This window comes from Hyaena hyaena, unplaced genomic scaffold (genome assembly GCF_003009895.1).
Source record: "Hyaena hyaena isolate Hyena2069 unplaced genomic scaffold, ASM300989v1 scaffold_1, whole genome shotgun sequence".
Taxonomy (NCBI): domain Eukaryota; kingdom Metazoa; phylum Chordata; class Mammalia; order Carnivora; family Hyaenidae; genus Hyaena; species Hyaena hyaena.
In genome coordinates, this window is record NW_024080633.1 from 10,524,119 (window position 1) to 10,547,298 (window position 23,180).

General features: G+C 61.9%; 1 protein-coding gene across 7 annotated transcripts in view; it reads left to right on the forward strand.

The window, feature by feature from the left end:
- The first annotated feature begins 11,761 nt into the window (after positions 1-11,761).
- ACSF3 (acyl-CoA synthetase family member 3) overlaps positions 11,762-23,180 on the forward strand; it is a 51,449-nt gene continuing 40,030 nt past the window's right edge. For 3 of the 7 annotated variants that reach the window (XM_039225429.1, XM_039225378.1, XM_039225092.1), the window contains exons 1-3: positions 11,762-11,793; positions 16,804-17,496; positions 18,722-18,877. In XM_039225429.1, the coding sequence (XP_039081360.1) occupies positions 16,816-17,496; positions 18,722-18,877 (837 nt within the window). In that variant the 5' untranslated portion in view covers positions 11,762-11,793; positions 16,804-16,815. Of the gene's footprint in view, positions 11,794-14,583; positions 15,744-16,601; positions 16,628-16,803; positions 17,497-18,721; positions 18,878-23,180 lie in introns of those variants that run through there. The other 4 variants (XM_039225260.1, XM_039225196.1, XM_039225143.1 and 1 more) reach the window with 4 other exon arrangements.

The following is a 23,180-nucleotide window of genomic DNA, read 5'->3' on the forward strand; positions in this document are numbered from 1 at the left end:
CCAGTTTCCGTTTCCTGCCAGCATGGCTTGGAGCCAGTGCATGTTAGGCTTCAGTGTAAAAAACTTTCTTTTGGAGGAAGAAGGATGGTTCAAAGAGAAAGACGTGTTAAAAATGCAAACTAACCCCATGTTTCAACATAAGGGGGACTGAGGCCCCGAGAGCAGGTGTGAGCTCCCGGGACCCTGTGAAGCCAGTCCAGAACCTGGTCCCCTGCCTGGTCGCTGGGAGCCGGTCCCCAAGTCGGGGTTTTGTGGGGGCGGCCCTGCTGGTCTGAACTTCTTCAGGAATTTCCCTGACTTGAGGAGCCTCTCCCCCCGCTCGCCCCCCTGCACTCACACAGCTGCCGTGTGACCCCTGGCCGGTGTTCTTTCTGCTGCACTCGGTTTTGCTGCATCTCAAGGTGCTTGTCATACGTGTGGAGTCACCTGGGTGGGGGGAGGGGCAGGATGCCGGCAGCCGCCCCCAGGCCTGCCAGCCAAGGACATGGAGCAGTGACTGGAAGGAGGGGTGAGGCAGGTGCACACAGGAGGGAAGTGGGATGGGGGTGGGAGGTCACACCTCGACCAGAGAGAATCTAAAAATGTGATCACTGGGACGCCTGGGTGGCTCAGTCGTTTGAACAACTCTTAATTTCAGCTCAGGTCATGATCCCAGGGTGGTGAGATGGAGCCCCTCAGTGGGCTCCGGGCTGAGAGTGGAGTCTGCTTAAGATTCGCTCTCTCTGCTCTCTCTCCTGCTGACCGTCTCCCTCGTTTGTGCTCACTTGCTCTCTCTAAACAAGAAAATAAAAACTGTGATAGTTGTGCTGGTCGGAAAACTGCCTGTACAGCCGGCTCTGAGTGGACCCAGCTCAAGCCCGCCCCCTGCTGGGTGTGGCGGGGGGGGGGCGACCCCCGCTTTGACGGGGTGGGCGGAGGCCCACGGTGTATGGAGTCCCACCCTTGCTGGGTATGGAGGCCCGCCCCCCCTCCCCCCCAGATGCACATGGGCATCCCCCCCACCCACACACCTCATCACCAGCAGCTGCAAATGTGTGCAGGCCACCGTAGACGCCCACCGTGTCCTGGACAGACACCAGGTGCAGAGGCCAGGTCTGCACAATTTTGTCTGTTGGTTGAGAGGACGGTCCCCCCCACGATCCTTGTGAGTAAAGCAAGATGAGGGGCTGAGGAGGGGCCTGAGCAGAGCAGCCAGTGACGCTGCGGCTGCCGTGGAGGGCCGTCGTCCTGGCACGTGTCCCCAGTGCCCCGTTCCCAGCAGGGCCGCGTGCGGCCGAGCAGCGGGCAGACGTGCGGCAGGCGGCCTGAGCGCTGAGCGCCTGTGCCCAGCGCTGCCCCGCGGCTGTGGCTGTTTGTCGAGTCGTTGCCCCGAGCGGCAGGCCTCACTGTGGCAGCCGGACCCCTCGCCTACCCAGGGCTGCCGGGGCGCCGCTCCCACAGGGACCGCCAGCACCACGCAGTCCAAAGTGCCCACCAGTGGCTGGCGGCCGCCAGGTGCCGGGCACCGCAGGAGACCCACAGACGGTGCCAGCGCGAGCTCAGGCAGGGCTCCGCCCCCGGCGCTGCGCTCGAGAAGCCCTGGGAGCCTGGGCCCGTCCTGCTGCCAGCTGCCGGCCAGGCCAGCCCCATCAGCACGTGCTGTCAGCAGGTGCCCAGGGAGCGACTCAGCGAAGGTCAGGGAAGGTCGGGAGGGTGCGAGCAGTCTCCTGCAGGCAGCCCCGGGGCCTCCCGGCTCCAGCTCCGTCTGGTTCTAAGGCCTGGCAGCGCCCTGTGCTCCCAATTCGGTTTTCCCGCCTGTAAAGTAGGTCCCTGAGAGCACCTGGGGACACACCATGCCCGTGCCCGGCACAGAGAGGGCACCCAGTCCATGTGCGTGGTCATATCACAGGCACAGGTCGACGCTTTAATCCTCACAGGCCGCTGGGAGCCGAGGGGTTGTCGCCTCCACTTATAGGAGGGGAAACTGAGGCACTGAGAGGTTCAGCGGTTCACCTGAGGCCACGCAGCTGGTTCAGACGAGAGCTGGCAGTCCTTTGATACAACGAAGGTGCTGGTGGTGCTGGTGGTGCTGGTGATGGTGACAGTGGCAGTGATGAGAGCACGTCCTCTGATGCGCACTCAGCACTTGGAATGTCTTGCCTCATTGAACTCTCCGGATCAGCCGGCGGTCATCTGCAGTCACAGGCGAGGACAGGGAGGCGTGACAAGATGCAGCGTGCTTGAAGCTACACAGCCCGTCAGTGGCAAAGCAGGGACCCAGCATGAGGGGCCTGGCCACGCTTTATGCACCTGTGTGTCTGCCTGAAGCCATTCCAGGTGTCCCTCTCCCCCCACCCCCCTGCTTCACTCTCCTTGACTGTGGAAGCAAGGAAACCGTGGCCCTGCTGTGGGCTTGCGAGGGCCACATGAGACGATTTTGTGGACTCCTGTGGCCTATGCTGATTGGGGTGAGGGTGCAGCGAGCTACCCGTGTCACCGTTGTCACTCCGTGCCGCCACCTCGTCCTGCCCGCCGCCTTGTCCAGGTCCCTGGGGGCCCAGCTGTCTCTGCTCGCAGCTCCCGCAGATGACACTGTGCTGGGCCAAGGACCGGCCTGAGCCCGTGGCTGCGGTGACAGAGGTGCTGGGGGGCGGCTGTCCCCTCCCCGTCTCCCGAGTGCAGGTGTCCAGGGGCCGGCGGTACCTGTCTGGAGGGGCGGGATGGACTCCTGTGCAGGAAGGGCCCTGGGAGGGCACTGGACCCCCTGGGGCAGGGGACCGAGGCACAGAGGGGCCGGTGGGCGACAGGGAGGGTGCGGGAGCCGGGCACCAAGCCCACTCTGGAACGGCCTGGGGCAAGGGACCGAGACCGTTCAGCTGTGGTTTTCGTCACATTCAGACGCCCCTCCTGCCAGTGCACACATGCCCCGGGAGCCGTCAGAATGGAAACGAGGACGAGAGAAGCGTGCCAGGAGCCGGCCCTGTGGGTGGCCCGGCGAGGACCCCGCAGGCCAGAGAGGCCCCTCCCCCGCCAGCCTGACAGCTGCTTCTGCCACTGAAACAGCCCCTGGCTGCTGGAGGCCGGGAGCCGGCAGGTGCTGGGCTGGGCTGGGCCTCGAGCCGCCGTGTTCCCAGAGGCTGCCCAGGGTGAGCCTGGATGGGATGCGGTTGACATCTTCCAAGCACTTGCACTGGGTCTGCAAATGGGGCGTTGAGCCCAGAGCGACCTGAATTCAAAAGTCATTCCAGCAGAGAACCAGGAGCAGAGACCAAGGCTGGGCCCCAGGATGGGGGGCGGGGGGGTGAGCCAGGCCCCTGGGAGTGGCCCCTTAGAGGCCAGGCTGGCAGCTCTGTCTTCTGAGGGCCTGGGCCCTCACGGTGGGCGGCTGGCCTTGCCGAAGGGCCGGGCAGGCCCGCCCTCGGCCAGTGCTGTGCCCAGTTCACCTCCTGGCCTGGGCCATGCTGAGCTAGGATGCAGGGGTGAGCCCAGGGTGGGCAGAGCGGGCTCTGCGGCAGCCAGGAAGCTTCCTTGGCCTCTCGTTTCCCGACAGGAAGTGGGCTCTGAAGACTGGGGTCGAACCCGACAGCAGGCCACCACCCCCCCACCTGGCCCCACGGCACTCGCCACTGCGGACCCAGGAGCTGCGGCCTCTTGAATGAGACGCCCGGCTGAGGCCCCTCCGGAGCCCCGGGCTCCCGTCTGGCAGGAGACAGGGCCGTGCGGGCGTCCGGGTGTCCGGCTGTGCCGTCTGCCCGGCAGTGTTCCCTCGGGACACCGGCCAGCTCTGTCCCCGCGGGGCCCGGGCTCCGCCCGTCGGAGGAAGGACGGGCACTGTGCTTGTACCCTCTCTGATCTGATCTCCAGGTGAGCTTTACCTAAAAAGGTGGGGAAACTAAGACACGTGCTGTAAAGAGGCGGGGCCTAAGGCTGGCCCACCTGGGGTGACCCCCCCCCCCCAGAAGCCCAGTGGAGCAGAACGAAAACGGCACAGGACAAGCACAGATTGAGGTGACAGGCCGGGAGCCTCCTGAGCCCCCCTGCCTCACGGGCCCCCGTGCACCCCACCTCTGCTTCCAGCACCCCAGACCCCCGGCTCCGTTTCTGCTGCGCTGAGGCTGCGGGGAGACAGGGAGGCGGTGGGCGGGCTCGGCAGGATGAGGCCCTTCCCCCGAACACGAATCCAGTGGGTGGCTCGCGCCGCATCACCCCCATCTCGTTCCACACAGATGTTTGCAGCTGCTTCTACGCTCTCTTCCGGGGTCCCCTGGCCTGGCCTCCCATCCCTTCCAGGGTTGGCCTGCGGGTGACCCCAGTACTTCAGTGAGCAAGCGTTCAGGGCCTCCGGGGAACAGCCGGCGGGAGGCGTAAGTGTGTCAGGACGCTTCTCACACGACCTGGCTCGGCTCCCGCAGCGGTGGAGGCCGGGGAGCCCCCCGACCTGGGGACACGAGCCAGAGGCCGGGGAGCCCCCCAACCTGGCTTCTTCCAGTGCATCTCTTCTCACTGGTGAGGACGCTATTCCCAGCTTGCCCCCACATCTCGTGGACCAGCGTCGCCGGCAGGGAGAACGAGAGCCCTGGGCTGGCTTAGGCCAATCACGAGGTGCCCTCTGGAGCTGGAGCTCTGCCCCCCTTTCTCGAAGCTCATGCCTCTTGGGGAAAGCGGCAACATGAAGAACATCAGGATCCAGGGAAAGAGGGGAGGGGGTGCGTCCCGTGGGTATGAACACGATCAAGTTGTCTTCCTGGATTTGTAGAGCAAGTGGGTGAACATGTGGCAGCGGGCTTTCCAGCAAGGCCAGTCTCCCAACTGGCTGCTGATGGTGCAGGGCGACCAGATGAGGGAGTCCACGCAGTCCCCGTCGCTTTCTGAGCGCCTTCCGCGTGCAGGACATACCCCCGGGACCAGGCCTTGCCGTCAAGGCCACGCTGGGCGTTCCCTCCAGCATCTGGTGGCTGATTGAGGAGCCTGGCTTCCCCCTGCCCATGTGAATTCTAGACTCCCTCGGTCCAGCGCCCCAGTGTAACCCCAGCCACTCTTCAGGGCCCTGAGTTTCCGCGAAGCATGAACTGCTCACGGCGGGGCCCTGCCTCCCCTCTCCCCCTCCCACCGCGTGCACATCCCGCTGGCCCTTCAAGCACCGATTCCGATGCCACCTCCCTCAAACGAGCTGTCTGAGCCGGGGTCTTCCACATCCCTTCCTACTTCCTGATGCAGATGCTTCTATCGATGTTTTACGACGTGAGGGTAGCTGTCTTCTCCGCATTTGCTGTCCTGCAGGCATGGAGCTGAGAGCTTCGTGTGGAATATTCCGCTTAATTTTCACAATATCCCCTGCAAGCGGGTTAGGTCGGGTAGGAACGGACCCAGAGAGGTTAATTTGCCAAATGTCACGCAGCTGCGGCTGACAGAGGCCGTGTGTTCGTTCTCAGTGCTGTTGAGTGGCTTGAAGTCCCACACGCTTATCACGTCGCACAGCGTCTGGGGACCAGGGGTGTGGGCGCATCTCAGCCGGGCCTCCCCGCCGGCGGCACCGAACGTCGGCAGGGGCTGCAGGCTCGTCCGGAGGCCCCCTCCAGGGTGGCTGCTCCCGTGGCCACAGGCGGGAGCCCTCGGTGCCTCGCACGTGGGCCCGTGCACAGGCCCTGAGTGTCCTGCAACATGGCGGCTGGCTCCCCCCGCCGAGGCGTCAGACAGAGCCCGGCGGGGTCAGTCTCTTGTTTCTTAATCAAAACGTGTATGTTTTTTTCCAGGAATAGAATTTAGGGATTCATCACTCACATGTAACACCCAGTGCTCATGCCAACAAGTGCCCCCTCAGTGCCCATCCCCCACCCAGCACCTGCCAGCGACCCTCAGTTTGTTCTCTGTATTTAAGAGTCTCTATGGCTTGTCTCCCTCTTTTTATATTATTTTTGCTTCCCTTATGTTCACCTGTTTTGTATCTGAAATTCCTCATGAGTGAATTTATATGATATTTGTCTTTCTCTAATTCACTTAGCATAATACTCTCCAGTTCCATCCGCGTGGTTGCAAATGGCAAGATTTCATTCTTTTTGATTGTCGAGTAGTGTGTGTGTGTGTGTGTGTGTGTGTGTGTGTGTGCGCGCGCGCGCGCACAGCACATCTTCTCTATCCATTCATCTGTCGATGGACATTCGGGCTCTTCCCGCACTTGGGCTGTTGTCAGCAGCGCTGCTGTAACCACTGGGGTGCGTGTGCCCCTTCGACGCAGCACACCTGTAACCCTTGGATAAACACCCGGTAGTGCAGCTGCTCGGTCGCAGGGTAGTTCTGTTTAATGTTTTGAGGACCCTCCATACTGCTTTCCAGAGCGGCTGCACCAGTTTGCATTCCCAGCAGCAGTGCCAGAGGGTGAAGGTGGAATCAATCTTAATGCCTCTGATGACCTCACGCAGAGGTCCCCCACGGCCACTCTTCCCGTCGCTGGCACTGACACGGGCCAGGCCTGCCACTTGGGGTGGGACACGTGGGCACAGATAGCAGGAGGCCAGCACCCAAGGGCTGGGTCCGAACAGGCCCATCCCCTGTGCCCACGTTCAGGGCCATCGAGCCCCTCCTGGGCCGCCCCCCGCTCCCCGTCTGGCAGTGTGAGAGCCCCCAGCAGGCAGGGGATGTGGTCAGAGTTGGCAGGGGTCTCCTTCCTGTGGAAACTGCTGGTGGCAGATCTGGGTTTTGCTTTGGTCAAGTGAGGTGTGACCTACCCGCTCCCAGCAGTTCAGGGACATTAAGCTGGAGGCGTGAACACAGTCACGGGAAAGGGGGGTGATTCCTGCCCGGCCCCTCCTCCCCTCCTCCCATTGCCATTCTGCCCGAGTTGTCGCGGTGCCGCTCGCCCCACACAGAGGCCCTTCCGGAGAAGCCACCCTTCACCCGCCATTCCCTCCCCTCCTCCCCAAGCACCTGCTCTCGGGCCTGGGCAGAGGGGATCCTGTCCAAGCCGCAGATGAGCAGTGATGGTGGTTGGGGGGGTGCAGGGGGGTCGGCCGTGAGTGTCCCAGCAAGTGGCCTCCTAGCAGGGGGACTGAGAGGGGACAGAGGCCTCAGACACCAACCACACCCCTCACGTCCTCCGCAGCTCCCGGCCGAAGCAGGGGCAGGCCGAGCAGCCCAGCGTGGCCCTACCCACGCGAGACCCCCTCCCGAGGGCGCCCCTCCTCCCGGGGTCAGGTCCACGTGCAGCCGGGCCCAGAACAGGTGGGACCTGCCTCTGGGGGGTGAGGGGCTTCCCCCCACCTCCGGACATGGGCCTGCTGGCTCTGGGACCCTCAGCACTTTAACACGTGGGCCAGCCCCCCACCGACGCGAAGGCGCATGCGTGGCCTGCGGGGCGACACTGAGGTGACTGCAGGAGCCGGTGCCTCGGGAGGGTGGCGCCTCCGTTTCTCAGGCTGTTCCGTGTGCTTTGTCTACACACAGTGGGGAGTCTTACCCCACGTGCAATTTACGGTTCTAATTTAAAATTGTTTAATGTTTATTTTTAAGAGAGAGAGAGCTACAGGGGGAGGGGCAGAGAGAGAGGGAGACACAGAATCCTAAGCAGCTCCAGGCTCTGAGCTGTCAGCACAGAGCCCGACGCGGGGCTCAAACCCACAAACTGCGAGATCATGACCTGAGCTGAAGTTGGATGCTTAACTGACTGAGCCCCCCAGGTGCCCCTGAATTTTTTAAAATTAAAAAAAATTATTTATTCTTGAGGAAGAGAGAGAGGGAAACAGAGTGTGAGCCAGGGAGGGGCAGAGAGAGAGGGAGACACAGACTCCGAAGCAGCTCCAGGCTCCAGGGGCTCGAACTCAGAACTCTGAGATCATGACCTGAGCTGAAGTCCGACACACAACCAACCCAGTCACCCAGGCGCCCTGGGTTCTATTTTTAATATTAGAATTTAAGAAAGTGTTTTCATGCTGTCTTTACTCACCCGTAGATCGTTATCAGTAATTCTAGGTTTATCTTCGGTGTCACTCTTCTCCTTCTAATGGCGACACAGCATCTCAGCATTCTTAGTTCCCTAATGAGTTGTTTCCTGGTTTGTGGCTGTCAGGAGTAGCACAGCCGTGAACATCTCTGGGGACACAACTTGTGCAGATGACTTGCTCTTTATGGAAGGTGCTCTGCGGGGTAGAGTCTGATTTTGAGTAAAGGGGACACATGTCTGGCTGTTTGTCCAGTCTCGCACGAGAAGGGGGAGGGGGCAGGATGTGGGCTCTGTGTTCGAAATCCCAGCTCTATCCCTTGGCAGGAGTGTGGGCGAGGACACGCTATGACTTCTCTGAGCCTCAGTTTCCTCATCTGCAGAACAGGTACAACGCAGCCCTTTGCCAGTCACATGGCTCGTTGGCCTGCTGCCCCCATCGCTCGGAAGCACCCCTGAAAGCCTTCCGGTCACCTCGCCCGGCCGTGCGTCTCGGCCAGCCCGGCGGCCATAACAAACGTCACCTATAACCAAGGCACCGGCTCATCCCGGGTCTGGTGAGAACCGGCTTCCTGGCGGGTTCGTGTCACCTGCTTATGTCTTCACCTGGCGGAGAGCAGAGAGGAGGCAAGCTCTCCCGGCTGTGGCCTCCACCTCACACACTCAGCTACCCTGACTGCCTCGCAAAGGCCCCACTTCTTAACATAAGGGGCAGGGTTTCAACGCGTGAGCTCTGGGAGACACAGCCGCTCGGTGCACAGGTCACATCGCTCGCTGGCGTGTCTGTTTCCCCACCGCTCACACTGCTTCCCCGACGAGCACGTAGGTTACAGGAGCACGAGGGGCTCAGCCTTCGTCTCTGTGCCCAGAACAGGCCTGGGCGCATGGCCACCTGCATAGACACCCACCCGTCTGTCCATCTGTCCCGTGAACAGCCGGGGTGCCATGGGGAGGCCGTGGATGCGCTTGGGGCCCTGTGCCACTCGGGGCAGGGTGGGGCCCTGATAGACAGTGACCCCCTCCCCCCTGTGCCTGGTGGAAAGCCCTCCCTGGTGGGTGGGGGGGAGCTCTTGGTGTGTTTAAGGGCCAGAGGCAAGAATACAGCCACAGTGGCCGTGCTGGCCAGGGGCTGCTGCGGGCTCAGACCGTGAAGTTTACAGGAAGTGCTTCCTTGCCCCCTCCACCTTTAAAAATTATTTTTCAAATAAAAATTATTTTATAGTCTCTCTGTTCCAGCCACACACAGTGTGAGAGACCACCGTCCCCTTCCCACCCACGAGGCAACTCTACTCACCTCCATGTGCCTGCATCGCCTCCGTGGTCACCCTGTCACTGTCCACTCCTATGGACACCCAGTGCTCGTCTCTCCCACCACACCCCTCCCTCCCTGAGAGGCGGCCGTGGACTCGGGTAGGTCAACACCAGTGTCTGCAGTTACTGTTCACGGTGTGAATGTGAGTCTGTAAAGGCCCCAGGAACAGCCTCCAAGAACATGGCTGCTCTGCTGTGGCTGCACACCTGCCTGCTCTCTCTGTGTGAATCATCGTCCTTTCTCTTGATCCATTTTCTGCATGATTTTCCTTCTTTGATGCCCAAAGTCTGCCTCGATGTTCAAATCTCCTCTCAAAGGAGCAAATGCACCAGAAATTCCATCAGTTTAGGGGCCCCTGGGTGGCTCAGTCGGTTAAGCGTCTGACTTCGGCTCAGATCATGATCTCACAGTTCATGAGTTCGAGCCCCAGGTTGGGCTCTGTAGCTCAGAGCCTGGAGCCTGCTTCAGATTCTGTATCTCCCTCTCTCTCTGCCCCTCCCCTGCTCGTTCCCTGTCTCTCTGTGTCTCTCAAAAATAAGTAAATGTTAAACTATTTTTTTAAAAGAAATTCCATCAGTTTCATCTTCCCTGGCGGGGGCAGGGAATAACCCCTCCCACCTGTCGGGCGCAGGTCTGGGGGCGGGGCAGGGAATAACCCCTCCCACCTGTCGGGCGCAGGTCTGGGGGCGGGGCAGGGAATAACCCCTCCCACCTGTCGGGTGCAGGTCTGGGGGCGGGACAGGGAATGGCCACTCCCACCTGTCGGGTGCAGGTCTCCGCAGCAGTGGGACCCGGGACCAGGGGGGCAACTGGGATGTGACTGTTTTCCACTGGGCCACTTGACTGCTGCGCTGGGAACGGGCAGCTGGTGGGGGGTGGGGCGGGACAAGCAGGGAGACCAGGAGGCTAGTTCAGTAATCTGGGTGTGAGATGAGGGCTTCCCAAGGCCCCCGGGGTGGCTGCACCGCGGCTGGTGGCAAGCGGCTGGCTCCTGAGGGATTCTGAAGGAGGACTGAGCAGGATGGGATGGGAGGTGGAAAGGAAGGAGTCGTCTCCGTGACGGAGCTCCAGGAACAGTGGTGAGCTGGGAAGGCTGCCGGGCAAGCGTTAGGACAGCCCTCCCGCAGCTGTCACGGGGCCCCACAGATGGGGGCCGATAAACCACAGCCCTGGAGGCTGGAAGCTGGAGACCGAGGTCCTGGCTGACTCAGTGTCTGGTGAGGTCCCGCTTCCTGGTTCGCAGACCACCATCTGGCTGAGTCCTTCCCGTGGCAAAGGGTGAGGGAGCTCCCTGGGGCCTGTGTTGTGAAGGCAGGAAGCCCCTCATGGCCTAAGCACCTCCCAAGGGTCACCTCCTGATCCCATCACATTGGGGGTCAGGTTCAACACATGCATTTTAGGGGGGACACAAACAGCCCATTAACAGGGAAGACCCAGTTCAGGTGGGGCCACGTCAGGTGTTTGACTCTCTAGAACACACGAGTGAGACATCAGGCAGCTGGGATCTGCGATCTCTGCCCCGCGTTCCCAGGGACCCACGTCTGCCAGCCACATGCACTCACTATACCAGGCACTCTGCGGCCCTCCACCCAGAAGGGTGCCCCTCTCTGCTTATTTTCTTGAATTTTGTTGATTTCCTCTCCTCTGCCTTTTCTGCTCTTCCTCCCCAAACTCCTCTGTTTTTCACATAGGATCTTATGGATGGGCCCATTTCCTTCTCCTTCCTCCATGGTTTTCCATCTCTTAGTCTTTTTCTTCTGTCTCCGGGGAAATCCCCAGCCCTTCTTTCCTTGGACCATGGCATTCTCCTTCTCCAGGAGCTCCCTTGAGTGTCCAGAATGTTCCTGACGGAGAACGGGATCCTCTCTTCTGCACCTCAGCCGGGAAGTTTTGGGCCCGTGTCCTCCACGTGCCCTCAGGTCCGCACCCCCGTGTCCAGCACCACTCGTGTATCCCTGTGCCCCCCTGCACCCCAAGGTTCAGCGACATCCGTGTCCCCGAGCCCCCATGTCCCTCGTGTGCCTCTTGTGACCCCCGTGTTCCCCGCGCCCTCAGGTTCAGGGGCGCCCGACCCAGCGTCGTCCTCCCAGGAGGACCGGCCGAAGTGCGGGCCGTGCGGGTTCAGAACGAGCTGCGCACCCACACTGCCGGACCGCACAGCTTGCGTGGGTTTGTGTATTCACTTTGGGGGAAAAACCACACGTTTCAGCCAAACGAACGCACTCTTGCCCCGAGTTCAAACACCCGCGGAGGTGGAGGCGCAGCCGAGCCCCGCTAGTAGCTACAGTTTTGAGACGCTCTGGTCCAGTCGGGAGCCCAGCGACCGCGCGACCCGTCCGCTAAACGCGATTAGCGCAAACACCCTCCAGGCGGGCACCTGCCGCTCTCGGCCGGGGGAACGTTCGCACCCGGAACCCGTCGCCGCGGCGCCGCACGCGCCGGGGGGGACGCGCTCCGGTGCCGGACGCAGGGGCGCGCGCAGCCGCGGTTCCTGTTCCGGCCGGGCCCGAGGAGGAGGGGGAGGAGCGCCAGCGGAGGAGGAGGAGGAGCGAGCGCCGCGCGCGCCGAGGTAGAGCCCGCCGCCCCCCGCCCTCCGCCCCGGCCCGCGGGCGACCCCGCGCTGCGCTCCGCGTCCCGGCCCCGCCTCCTCGGCCGCGCGCCGCGGGGACGCCTGGGTCGCGCGCTGGCGGCGGAGCGGACGCGGGGGGCTGTCGCGCGCCCGCGGTCCGCGATCAGCCGTCCCGGCCGCACTGGGGCGGCCGCGAAAAATTGAGTTCGTTCCTGGCTCCGCGGGGCCTGAGGTGCCCGCGCCGAGTCTGCCTGCCGCGTGCAGCGCTTTGGGCGCCCAGGGTGCGGGTCCACGCGGCTCCGCGGCGGCGGCGACCGCACGAGTGCGGGCCTGTGAGCGGCCAGGCTCCGAGAGGCGACGCGGGGGAGCCGGCCGGGAAGGGGCGAGCAGTCAGCGGCGGGAACCCCGGGCCCTGGGGCATGTCTGCGGGGGCCGGTGCTGTGGTGCGACTGGTGGGCGCCCGGAGTGGTGACGGTAGTGGCCGGGCCGCCGGGAGGCGCGAGCCACGCCCAGAAAGCCCTTCAGGGCGGACTGCGCGGCCGGGCCCCCGGGCCCGGGCCCGTGCGCGTCCTGCCCCAGGCGGCGCTTGTGAAACAGCATTTTACCTTCTGATACGGATCTGGGTTTTAGCGCGTTTCCCCCTTTTGGTTTTCTGACCCGAAGACAGCGTTCCTGAGCGCGCCGGCCGGGGACGCTCGGGCTGGGGCCCAGGGCGCCGGCCTGCGCCCTCTCACCCCCGTGGGAACCAGCCGCCCTCGTTTGCCTGCAGGGATCACTCTCGGGAGGTGACTTGTGCAGCGGGGCCCCCGGATCAGCGCCGCCCGGCTCCCGCGGGTGTTGTGAGTTGTGACCGAAGGGACGTGAAGGCTTACAGGGGTGCTGGACCCGGGGAGGGGGAGCAGAGGCCCCGCGCAGGTCGATGCAGGTCCGGGCTGACTGCAGCGGTGCCCTGAACCGTGGGTGTGACCCTCCTGTGTCAGGCGACCTTCCTGACGCCCCTTGTGCTTCGGTTCCGCCTGAGAGTCTGGGCGGTGAGAATAAGCCCCGGCCTCGTTCGTCTGTGTGACAGCAGCGCGTCCGGGGATTCTGCCACACGGCTGCTCGGCACCCCTGGCTGGGGTCCCGAGAGCAGTTTTGTGAACTTGGGTAGTTGAGACAGGAGAACCGATGGCCCACGTGCACTTGGTGGCAGTGGAGTCGAGACAGAGCCACTGCTGGTGGAGACCCCGTGTTCCCTGGGGCTGGAACGTGGGGCTCTCTTCCTGAGGGTCTCCTGGTCTTTCTGGACCCAGAGGTGTCCAGCAGGATGACACACAGTCCTCTGCCCTGAATAGAGCTGTTTTTGCTTGCTCGGGGCAGGGCCCCCATCTCCTGACCTTGAAGACCAGCTCTTAACTACAGGAGTTTAGGAGGGAGTCATTTCAGGGTCACGTGCCTGAGCGACCTAAAAGCCGGACCAAAGGGATGGCGCCACGCCCCCACTTGTTTGGTGGCAGATAAGTTAGTCCGTCCTCTCTGGAGGGGACTCTGGCAGTAGTTACCCAAATTAAAAGTAATTTTTGCTGTGAGGCTTCCTGGTGAGCACTTCTCAGCATCTGCTCCACGAATTACCCTCCCGTGAGCCCAGGTTTACCCACCCGGTGTCTACCCACCCCCCCCACCCCCCGTCAGCCCAGGTGCACGTGCCCCGCGTCTCCTTCCCTGAACGCTTGCCCGGCTGGCTCCGTCTCGCCCTCAGCTGCAGCTGTCCTGGCCCCCCCATGAGGCCAGGCCTCCCGGAGCCCTGTGCTCACGGCAGCCATCCTGGCCTCCCCGCCCGCCAGGCACTCACACTGGTGGCAGGAAATGCTGAGTGGGTGTCACTGTCTGCGCTGCGTGCATGGAAACTGCCTCATCGGCACTCATGTCTTCACGTCTGCATAAGCCTTTTAAGAACCAGTAGTTTTAACCAAAAGGAAAACGCTGTTACCTCATTTTTTGCCTCTGTCATTTTGAGGCATTAAAGAGCTACGGAGAGTTACAAACACACTGTAGATCCACCATCCAAAACAAATGCTTTTGTATGTTTGTCTCTTTTGTGTAGCAGACGATACTAATGCTGAAGTTGAAGTATCTCCAGTTTTAGAAACTAAATGACATTTATTAGGCTTTTAAAGCATCTGACTATAAAGTCATACATTTCAGAAAAGCTGGAGAAAATGGGACGCACTAAGAAGAAATGAGGATCACCTGATCCCCGTAACCTTGTGCTCACCTGGGTGGTCACCTTCAGGCTGCGACCCACTGACCCACCACCGTTCTTTTCCCCTGGGCGGCACTGCAGGGTGCTTCCTGGCAGTCGGCCCCACAGCTGGGCTGGGGCCCCAGCACCCTGTGCTCACCCTCATCTCCTAAACCTTTTCTGGACCCTTCGGTCGAGTCCCAGATTTCAGCATCGTAAATAACACTGCGGTGAACGTCCCGTCCGTGCATCTTGGTGTCCATCTCTGAGTGTTTTCTGAGGCTGTTTTAAAAATACAACTGTGGGGGGGCGCCTGGGTGGCTTAGTCGGTTAAGCGTCCGACTTTCGCTTAGGTCATGATCTCGCGGTTCGTGGGTTCGAGCCCCGCGTCGGCTCTGTGCTGACTGCCAGCTCAGAGCCTGGAGCCTGTTTCAGAGTCTGTGACTCCCTCTCTCTCTGACCCTCCCCTGCTCATGCTGTCTCTCTCTCTCTCTCTCTCTCTCTCTCTCTCCTAGAAGTAAATAAAACGTTAAAAAAAATACAACTGTGGGAACACAGGGCTTGTATTTTCGGGGGGGGGGCTCATCTTGGAATGACTGTGAATTACCCTTCTGGGTGGCCGAGTCGATGCCCTGGGGCTCACCTAGCCTGAGGGGCCACCCACGTGCCCTGGGGGCAGCCTGGCTTGTGGCTGGTGAAGTCTGTAGAACTGACTCAGATGTCAGCCTCCCTGGGGCGGCCCCGCATCATGGACGCTCCTCTCCCCCTGTTGTGGGGCACAATGGGTCATGGTCTGGGGGCACAGCCAGGCCTGGGCTTGGACCGCATCCTCTCCTGTTATTTTGCGGTCCTGGGCAGGTTACTTCTCCCGATTTCCCTCCGAGATGTGGCCATGACCTCCGCCCCTGGCATCCATCCGCAGCCCTGTGTACCAGGTCAACAAGGCCCTGGCAAGGGAGGGACAGCGGGGTTGGCTCTGCTTTCCAGTCCTCCGTTCCAAGCGCTCAGACCCTGGCCGCACACTGCTGTCTGCCGCCCTCCCTCCCACGTGGCGCAGCTCCCAGGACCCAGGGACACCCAGTGAGGGAGGCAGAAGGTGTCTGTGGGCCTGGGTGGGGGGGAACGTGTGGGGACAGATGTGGATGAAAGGAAAAGCTGTGTGCATTTCTGGGGCTGCAGTCACAGCCCCATGTGGGACACCTCCTCCTCCAGTGCCCCCTGGGGAGAGAGGTGGAAGAGGCAGCTGTCGGCGGCTGTCAGAGTGCTCCATTCCTTGGCACCCCAGAAAATGCGGTCACCTCCAATAGCGCCCTGAGCACCTCTCCGGTGCTCTGCCCAGAAGAACCTGATCTCAGCGTGGTTCAGAAATTCTGGGCAGTGGGTTTTCTGTGCACAGACTCTGTTTCCTTTTCCCCACGGCCGCTACAGCACATAGAGAGGAACTTGCTAGAAGTGGCAAAAGAAAACCTGTCAAAGCTACCCTGCTTTGCTCTTTAGTAGCTCACTTTCTCTGAAACTGGCATATCTGATGTGTTTATCACATTTATTGTTTTCTCTGGTTGAGTCCAGCTATCTTCTTACCATTTACCAACTTTCTTTATAGTAACGAAGTGCAGACCCAGCCTCGAATGAATCCGCCTCTGAACCATGGGTAGAGGGCAGGGCAAGGACACAGAGAAGTTATAGGACACGGTGGCTTTGATGACTGCCTCTTTCATCTGGAAATAGTGTGGGTCCCATGCATTTGATAACTGACCATTTGGTGGAGGCTGCGGAGCATTAAGGCGGATTTGCCCAGGGTTTGGGCGCAAGCAGGGGGGAGGCTGAGAGGGTCCTGAAAGGCCTGCAGCGCAGGGGGGCGCACAGGGTGCTGGAGGCGGCCCCCTGCTGGGCTGCCCAGAGTCTGTCTGCGGAGCCCCCAGGCTGCAGGAGAGACCGGGGCTCCAGTACACAGCACAGTTCACACCCCCCTGCGGCCTGTTTGTTTTGTTGGGTAATTATAAAGTGTTGTGTATAATTTGTTTTTAAATTAAGAACAGAGAATAAAACTGTTTCCTTCGTGTAACAAACAATAACACATTAGTCTTCCCCTGTAGCAAGTTAATGAAAGAGAGCGAAGGGAGGGTTTGTCAGGGAGAGAACTTAATGAGCATCGGGGTGGGGGGAGAGGGTGAGAGACAGAGCAGAAGGGAGGCATTGGGGGCGCCTGGGCCCCTCCTGCCCGGATCATTCCTGAGCTTCTCCGTTTTACTGGCCCATTGGGAAGGGGGCCAGATCTACAGCTTCCGTATAGTGTTGGATGGCAGGCGTCCTTCAGCCTGCAGCACCCAGAGGTGCCCTCAGGGGTCCCTGTGCCTGTCCTCCCCCACCCCACCCTCCAGGGGACTGGCAGGTGGACGCTCATTGGTCGGGCTCATGCCTGCTGACTGGCTGTGGGCCCTGGTGGGCTTGGCTGGGGTGGGAGGGCCGAGGTTGGGGTGGGAGGGCCGAGGTGGGGGGGGGTAGGTGGGCTGAGGCTGGGGTGGGAGGGCTTAGATTGGGGGGTTGTTTTAGAAACTATGTTTTGAGGTCCTTTAATGAGAGCAAATATGAAGCTGGACTGCGAGACTGAAGGTGGGTCTGAAGGTGCTCTGTGGCCGGTAGCACGCCTGTCTTGGGGTGTTACCTGGTTTTACCTGGTGCCCCGAGGCGGCCGGCGCCATCTGGCTGGGCCCTTCCCCGGCTATGGCGGGTGAGGCCTGGTCTGGCGGCGCTAACCTGTGGTTCCCCCTCTTCCGGCCCCTCTGCAGGTAACTCCGCTGATGTTAGTGGGTGTGATGCCGCCCCAGCCCGCCATGTCCCTCCGGCGCCTGCTCTGCGCCCTGGCCTCCCAGCGGCCGGCTCCCTGGACACGCAGAGGAGGGAGCCCCCTGCACACGGCGCCAGCGGCCTGTTCCGACAGGAGCGCCCCCGTGTTCGCCCGGGCCCTGGCCTTCGGGGACAGGATTGCCCTCGTTGACCAGCATGGCCGCCACACGTACAAGGACCTTTACTACCACAGCCTCCGCCTGTCCCAGGACGTGTGCCGGCTCCTTGGGCGGCCCGGCGGGGACCTCCAGGAGGACAGGGTCTCCTTCATGTGCTCCAACGACGTGTCCTACGTGGTGGCGCAGTGGGCCTCCTGGATGAGCGGGGGCGTGGCTGTCCCTCTGTACAGGAAGCACCCCCAGGCCGAGCTGGAGTATTTCATCCGGGACTCCCGGAGTGCTGTGGTCCTTGCCGGCCACGAGTACGTGGAGCTGCTGGGCCCCATGGTCCGGAGGCTGGGGGTCCCGCTGCTGTCCCTCCCGCCCACAGTCTACCGAGCGGCAGCAGAGGAGCCTGGGGAGTGGAGGGTGCCAGAGCGGAACTGGAGAGACCGGGGCGCCATGATCATCTACACCAGCGGGACCACAGGGAGGCCCAAGGGCGTCCTGAGCACTCATCACAACATCAGGGCCATGGTGAGTGCTCCCAGCCAGCTGCATGGGCCCCTGGGCTCAGTCCCGCTTTCCTTCCCTTTTCTGTGGAGGCCTCCCCCGGCTGCCTCCCTCCCACCAGCCCTTCCGGCAGTGGATGTGACCACCAGCCCCCCAACCCGTGGGGGTGGCTCCGGGAAAGGGCGGGGGGCTCCCTCGGCTGTAGAAGGCCACGGAGGGGCTCCATGGGCCGCACAGCAGGTGGAAGACAGAATGGGCCCCCACACGTGATATCGAGGGGTTTCAGGAGGAGCAGCTGTGAAGCAAATGTTCAAGACATGTGATCTGCACTGAAATGGGGCTTATCAGGGTGAGAACAGGAAGTCACGGGTCCCCACATCTTGGCTGTTACTTTCGTGGGCTGTGGCCTCGGCATCTCTGCCAAGCCTACCAACCACTTTATTTACCTTTAACATCTGTCCTTCTTCCTTCCAAACCTGCTGGTGTATGTGATAGACTCTTACACACTGGGGGCAGTGAGATGGAGGTGATGCTCAGAGCCACGGAGATGAAGTGGCTAAGTCTCAGGCTAAACCACTCCTGCACGTCAGGGTGTCAGGGTGAATGAGCTGGGCTGACTGCAGGCAAGGTGTGACCGATAGGTTTTCTGTCTCTCCCCAAGACATACTTTGTGTCTGGAGGACGCCATCCCTTGCCTAGTGCTGGGAAAGGGGTGAGCATATCCCTTGGGTTCGCCCCTGGCAGTCACCAAGGCAGGCGGGACGACGTCCCCAGTGGTGATTCTCAGAACAGTCGAAGGGGGGCGTTTCACGCTGCTTCTCAACAGAAGCCAAGGATGTGGCGGAAAACCCAGCTCCGGGCTCCACAACAGTTTGGCTGGGCTGCGGGACGTGCTGAACCAGGCAGTGGGGGCTGGGCTCTGCCGAGGCCTGGAGTCCCGGGGCTGGTTGGAGCCAGAGCTACACCCCTGACTGCTGGGGGGCAGGGGGAGGCGGGGACTGGGGACCCCCACGTGAAAGCCCTGGCCACGTCCAGCTCTGTTCTTAGAGATGGGGGTCATCATGTGAACCATCAGACCCACGGTCACGTGGCCACTATTAGCTTCAGAAGCCGCGAAGGGCTGGGCACCGGGTGCCAGAGCCTGAGCCTCCCCTCCCGTACCCTCCTCTCTCCTTCCCTCCCCAGCCGGGGTTGCCCTCACCAGCCTGGTGGCTTCCCTCCCACCTGAGGCTGCACCTTTGTCCCACAGGTGACGGGGCTGGTCCACAAGTGGGCGTGGACTAAGGACGATGTGATCCTCCACGTCCTCCCCCTGCACCACATGCATGGCGTGGTCAACAAGCTGCTCTGTCCCCTCTGGGTGGGGGCCACCTGTGTGATGCTGCCTGAGTTCAGCGCGGAGCTGGTGAGTCGGGGCCGGGCTCCGGGCGTGGCTGGGGCTGGGTGTCCACGGCCCAGGCGCCTTCCTCTGCAGCGTAGGCTATGGTAGCTGCGTGAGTTTTCTTTCGCTGCCCTAACACACAACTACAAACCGGGGGAGCCTATAGCACACCCTGACTCACTCACAGTTCCGAAGCCAGAAGTCCAAGAGGAGTCTTCTAGGTGAAAGTCAGGGTGTGGGCAGGGTGGCTCACGTCTGCAGGCTCGGGCACAGGCTGGCCCTTGCTTCTTCCAGCATCGGGCGGCACCGTGCCCTTGCTTGATGGCCACCTCACCCCCGGCTCTGCCTGCTTCGTGTGGACGCGGTGATCACATCGGGCCACCTGCATGTCCAGGGCACCCTCCCTTCTCAGAAGCTTTAACCGCATGTACCGGGTCCCTTTGCCATGTGAGGCGACATATCCACGTTGATTAGGAATTGGATGTTTGGGTCCACTGCTCAGCCAACCATACTCGCTCTCCTTCGTTCCGGAGCCGCCGGGCCAGCAGGGCAGGGGTGCAGGTGCGTCTTTGGGGGAGACAGACCCGGGTGAGACGCTGACCTGCTGCTTGACACTCTGGGAGCCTCGGCCTCCCATCTGTCTCCGCCCCCGGTGGATGGCTGCCGGGTGTGAGTCAGGGTGACTGTGCCCTCAGCAGGGACGCTGCGAAGCAGAGAGCTTTGAATGAGACCCGGGCTCACCGCCGATTTGCTCCTTAACTGAGGTGATGAGCACAGCTTTCATTCGCAGGTAGAAGGTTGAAGAGAATGTGGAAAAACCCTCACGTGTACATCTCACTGTAATAGTCAGAGCACGCAGGGGCCCCCTGGGCCAAGGCCTGGCTCCAGTGTGCACGGGTCCTGTGGCTTGGTGGCCTGCAGGGGCGCGTGTCTCCAGGCTGCCGCTCACCTAGCGCTGCAGCTGTGCCGGAAGGCTCTCTGGCCCGCTGGAGGGTCTGTCTGGAAAAGCTTCCGGGCCCTCTGCCCAGCAGCTCAGAGCTCGTGCGTTAGTCTCGTGTAAGTTCCCCCACAGAAGGGTCCCTGGTCTTCAGCATGCGGGTTTCACCACCGTCCACCTTCCTGCCTCCCAGAACAAGGCAGGGATCGAGGCCCTTACTCCCTGTCCTGTCCTCAGCCTGGAGCCTTAAGCCAGGGAGAGTGGCGTAGGGAGTGGCGTAGGGAGTGGAGAGAACAGGGCTCTCGGCAGCCGGTCTAGCGCCAGCTCAGCTGTGTGGAGCAGCGCGGCCGAGGCCGCCTCCACCTCTCTGACCCTCAGTCTCATCGTCTGAGGAAGAGGAGCAGTGTGAGCCCTGCCCCGGGAACGTGTGGGAGCGCGCGGCACACGGTGGGGGCACTGCGGCCAGCATGGACGCTTCTCCCAGAAGGACGGGAAGAGGAAGGGGACTCGTTTACACTCGTTTACACAGGAGTGGAAGTCCGGAAAGAACTCGCTGTGTAGCAAAGCCGTGTGTGACCCAGCGAGCCGGTCGTATGGGAGTTTAGAGGAGTGAGTGGTTGTCGACGGGACAACCACAGTGGAGGTCCTCGTCCTCCGTGCTCCCTGCGGGCGTGTCCCAGGGACCCCTGGAGGGCTCCAGCCTTTGGTCTGCTCCTGAGCCTCCCCCACTCGCCTTCACCACTCGCGTTCTGTCCTGAGCGGCGGGCGCCAGTGGCGGCAGGTCCCGGTGGTGCAGGCCCCGGTGGCAGGGGAACAGGGACTCTGCAGTGTCAGACGCCCCCTGGGGCAGCCAGCTGAGGCCCTGCAGGCAGGCTGAGCCGAGCCGTGGTCCCACTGCACATGCCTCTTCCTGGCGGGGCTCTGACCCAGGGCCCTTCGCTTCCTGCCTCTCCGCCCTGCTCTCCCCACCTGGACGGGACGGCAGCCTGACGCTGGAGTGGACTTGACGGCTCAGCACGTGGCGCTGTGCCAACATGCGGCTTTGCGCTACCCTGTGGGTCCCACGGCTCGCCCGTGCCCGCTGTGCGGTCCCACGGCTCACCCGTGCCGCCGTCGAAGGACATGGTTTCCAGTGCAAGGACATCGTGAATGAGGCTGCTGAGGACACGCTCATAAGGGTTTTTCTGTGACGTCTGTCTAGGCTGTGAGCTGTCAGGGCCGGACGCCCACTGGACGCACGTGTGATTTGCGTGAGGCTGTGGAGGCGTGAGGGTGGCTCCGTGTTCTCACGCACAGTCGCCATCGTCGGTCGTGTGACTTCCCACCGTGTCAGTGGGTGGGTTTTCGCTCCTTCCTGTTGAGGTGTATTGCGCGTGCCATGCGATGTCCAGACCTGAGTGTGCTTCACCGCGTTGTGAGTGTGCGTGTGTGAGGCCCGCCGGAGGGGCTGTAATCGTCCTGTACGCTGTCCCCACCCTGCGAGGCCCGCTGTGCCCCTATGGACCCCACTGTTCCAAGCCCCCCACTGTTCCCACCCCCGCTCTGTTCCGCCCCCCGCTGTTCTCCCCCCCCCGTTCCCGCCCCCCCACAGTTCCGGCCCCCCTGCTGTTCTAGGACCCCCCCCTTTGTCCCGCCCCCCCCACAGTTCCGGCCTCCCCCGCTGTTCTCCCCCCCCCGTTCCCACCCCCTCAGTTTTGGCCCCCCCGCTGTTCTAGGACCCCCCCCCACGGTTCCCCCCCACTGGACGCAGCCCCCTCCCCCCACTGTCTCTAAGGCAGTCGGCCTCCCAGACCTCATGTGTGACGGAGGCGCGGTGACTGTGTGCCCCATGTCTCTCTGCTGTCACCACCGTGTTCTTGAGATGTGTCCCTGCTCCCGCGACGGCGGTTAATCCCTCCTCGGCTGTCGTCCCTCCCCTGTCGGTGGACGTTTGGGCGGTGTCCATTTTGGCTGCAGGAGTGCAGCTGCCGCGCGGGCGTCCTGGAGATCCCTGCACCCCCGGGGGGCGCTCCTGGCTCCTGGGCCGCGTGTGTCCGGCTGGAGAAGCTGCCGAGCCGCGGCTCTGCTCCCTGCTTCTGTCGGCGGTGACGAGGGCGGCAAAGCACAGCTGTCTCGGGTTTGCGTGTCAGCCGCCTTCCGTGTGTGCGGCGCCACCTTGGTTTTGTTACAGAATTTGCATTTCCCTTGAGCGCTGTTTCGTACGATCCTTGGCCATTCAGAATCTTCACGAGGCGTCTGTTTATTCTTGATCTGTAAGGCGTTCTTTCTGTAACACGGGCGGAGTCCGTCAGGGCCGCGCGCGGCGGGCGCTTCCCCCGCGTGCTGGCTCACAGAGCACCGGCTTTTCCACCAGTGCCTTGCGACGCCAAGGTTTCCTTCTGTGGCTCCGGCTGGGACGTGCGATGGTGTGGAATCCTTGGCGGACCCGCGCGCTCGAGGACAGCGTCCGCGGCTCACGGCTACGTGTGATGCCGGCTGCTGGGTTGTAGGTGCTGTTCATCAGCCTGACGAGCACCGACCTCGGCCTTGTCGCTGACATTGCTCATCTTCGAGGGAAACGCAGGGGGCCGTGTCTGTCGTGGTGACCACACAGCGCCTTCCCCCCTTTGTTACCTGGCGTCTCTGTCCCTCTTCAGTCTGCTGAGCGGTTACTACGCTGATCGCATGTTTTCACGGGCTGCTCCGACCTGCCTCCTGACCTGCTGGCCTGCGGCCCACTTCCTGCGGTCGGGATGCGCTGTCCTTTCCTGTCGCTAGTCTGATCTGCTGATAGTCTGTTAAGGCTTTTGCATCTGTGTTTATGAGGAAGGCAGGTCTGTGGCTCTCTGGGGGCGTCGCGTCCCTGCTGGGCCTGTGTGTCGGGGCCATGCTCCCCTTGGGAAGGGCTCCCCCCTGCCCCCGGGGCAGGGCAGTGTGAGGCTGGGTTCGCTCAAGCTCACCGTGGAAGCCACCCAGGCCAGGCGTCTCCTGGAAGGGTTTTAACTAAGAGTTCCATTTCGTTAACAGATTTAAGACTTCTTGTAGTTCCTGTTTGGTTTCTTGTGTCAGTTTTGGTAAGTATTTATTTATTTATTTATTTATTTAACTTATTTATTTATTTTTTTTTTTGAGAGAGAGAATTCCAAGCAGCCTCCACGCTCAGCACACAGCCTGACGTGGGGCTCCATCCCACGACCTGGGATCATGACCTGAGCCAAAATTAAGAGTCAGGCACTTGGGGTGCCTGAGGGGCTCAGTTGGGTAAGCGTCCGACTTCAGCTCAGGTCGTGATCTCACAGTTGGTGAGTTCAAGCCCCACGTTGGGCTCTGTGCTGACAGCTCAGAGAACTGGAGCTGCTTCGGATTCTGCATCTCTCTCTCTGTCTGCCCCTCCCCTGCTCACGTCTGTCT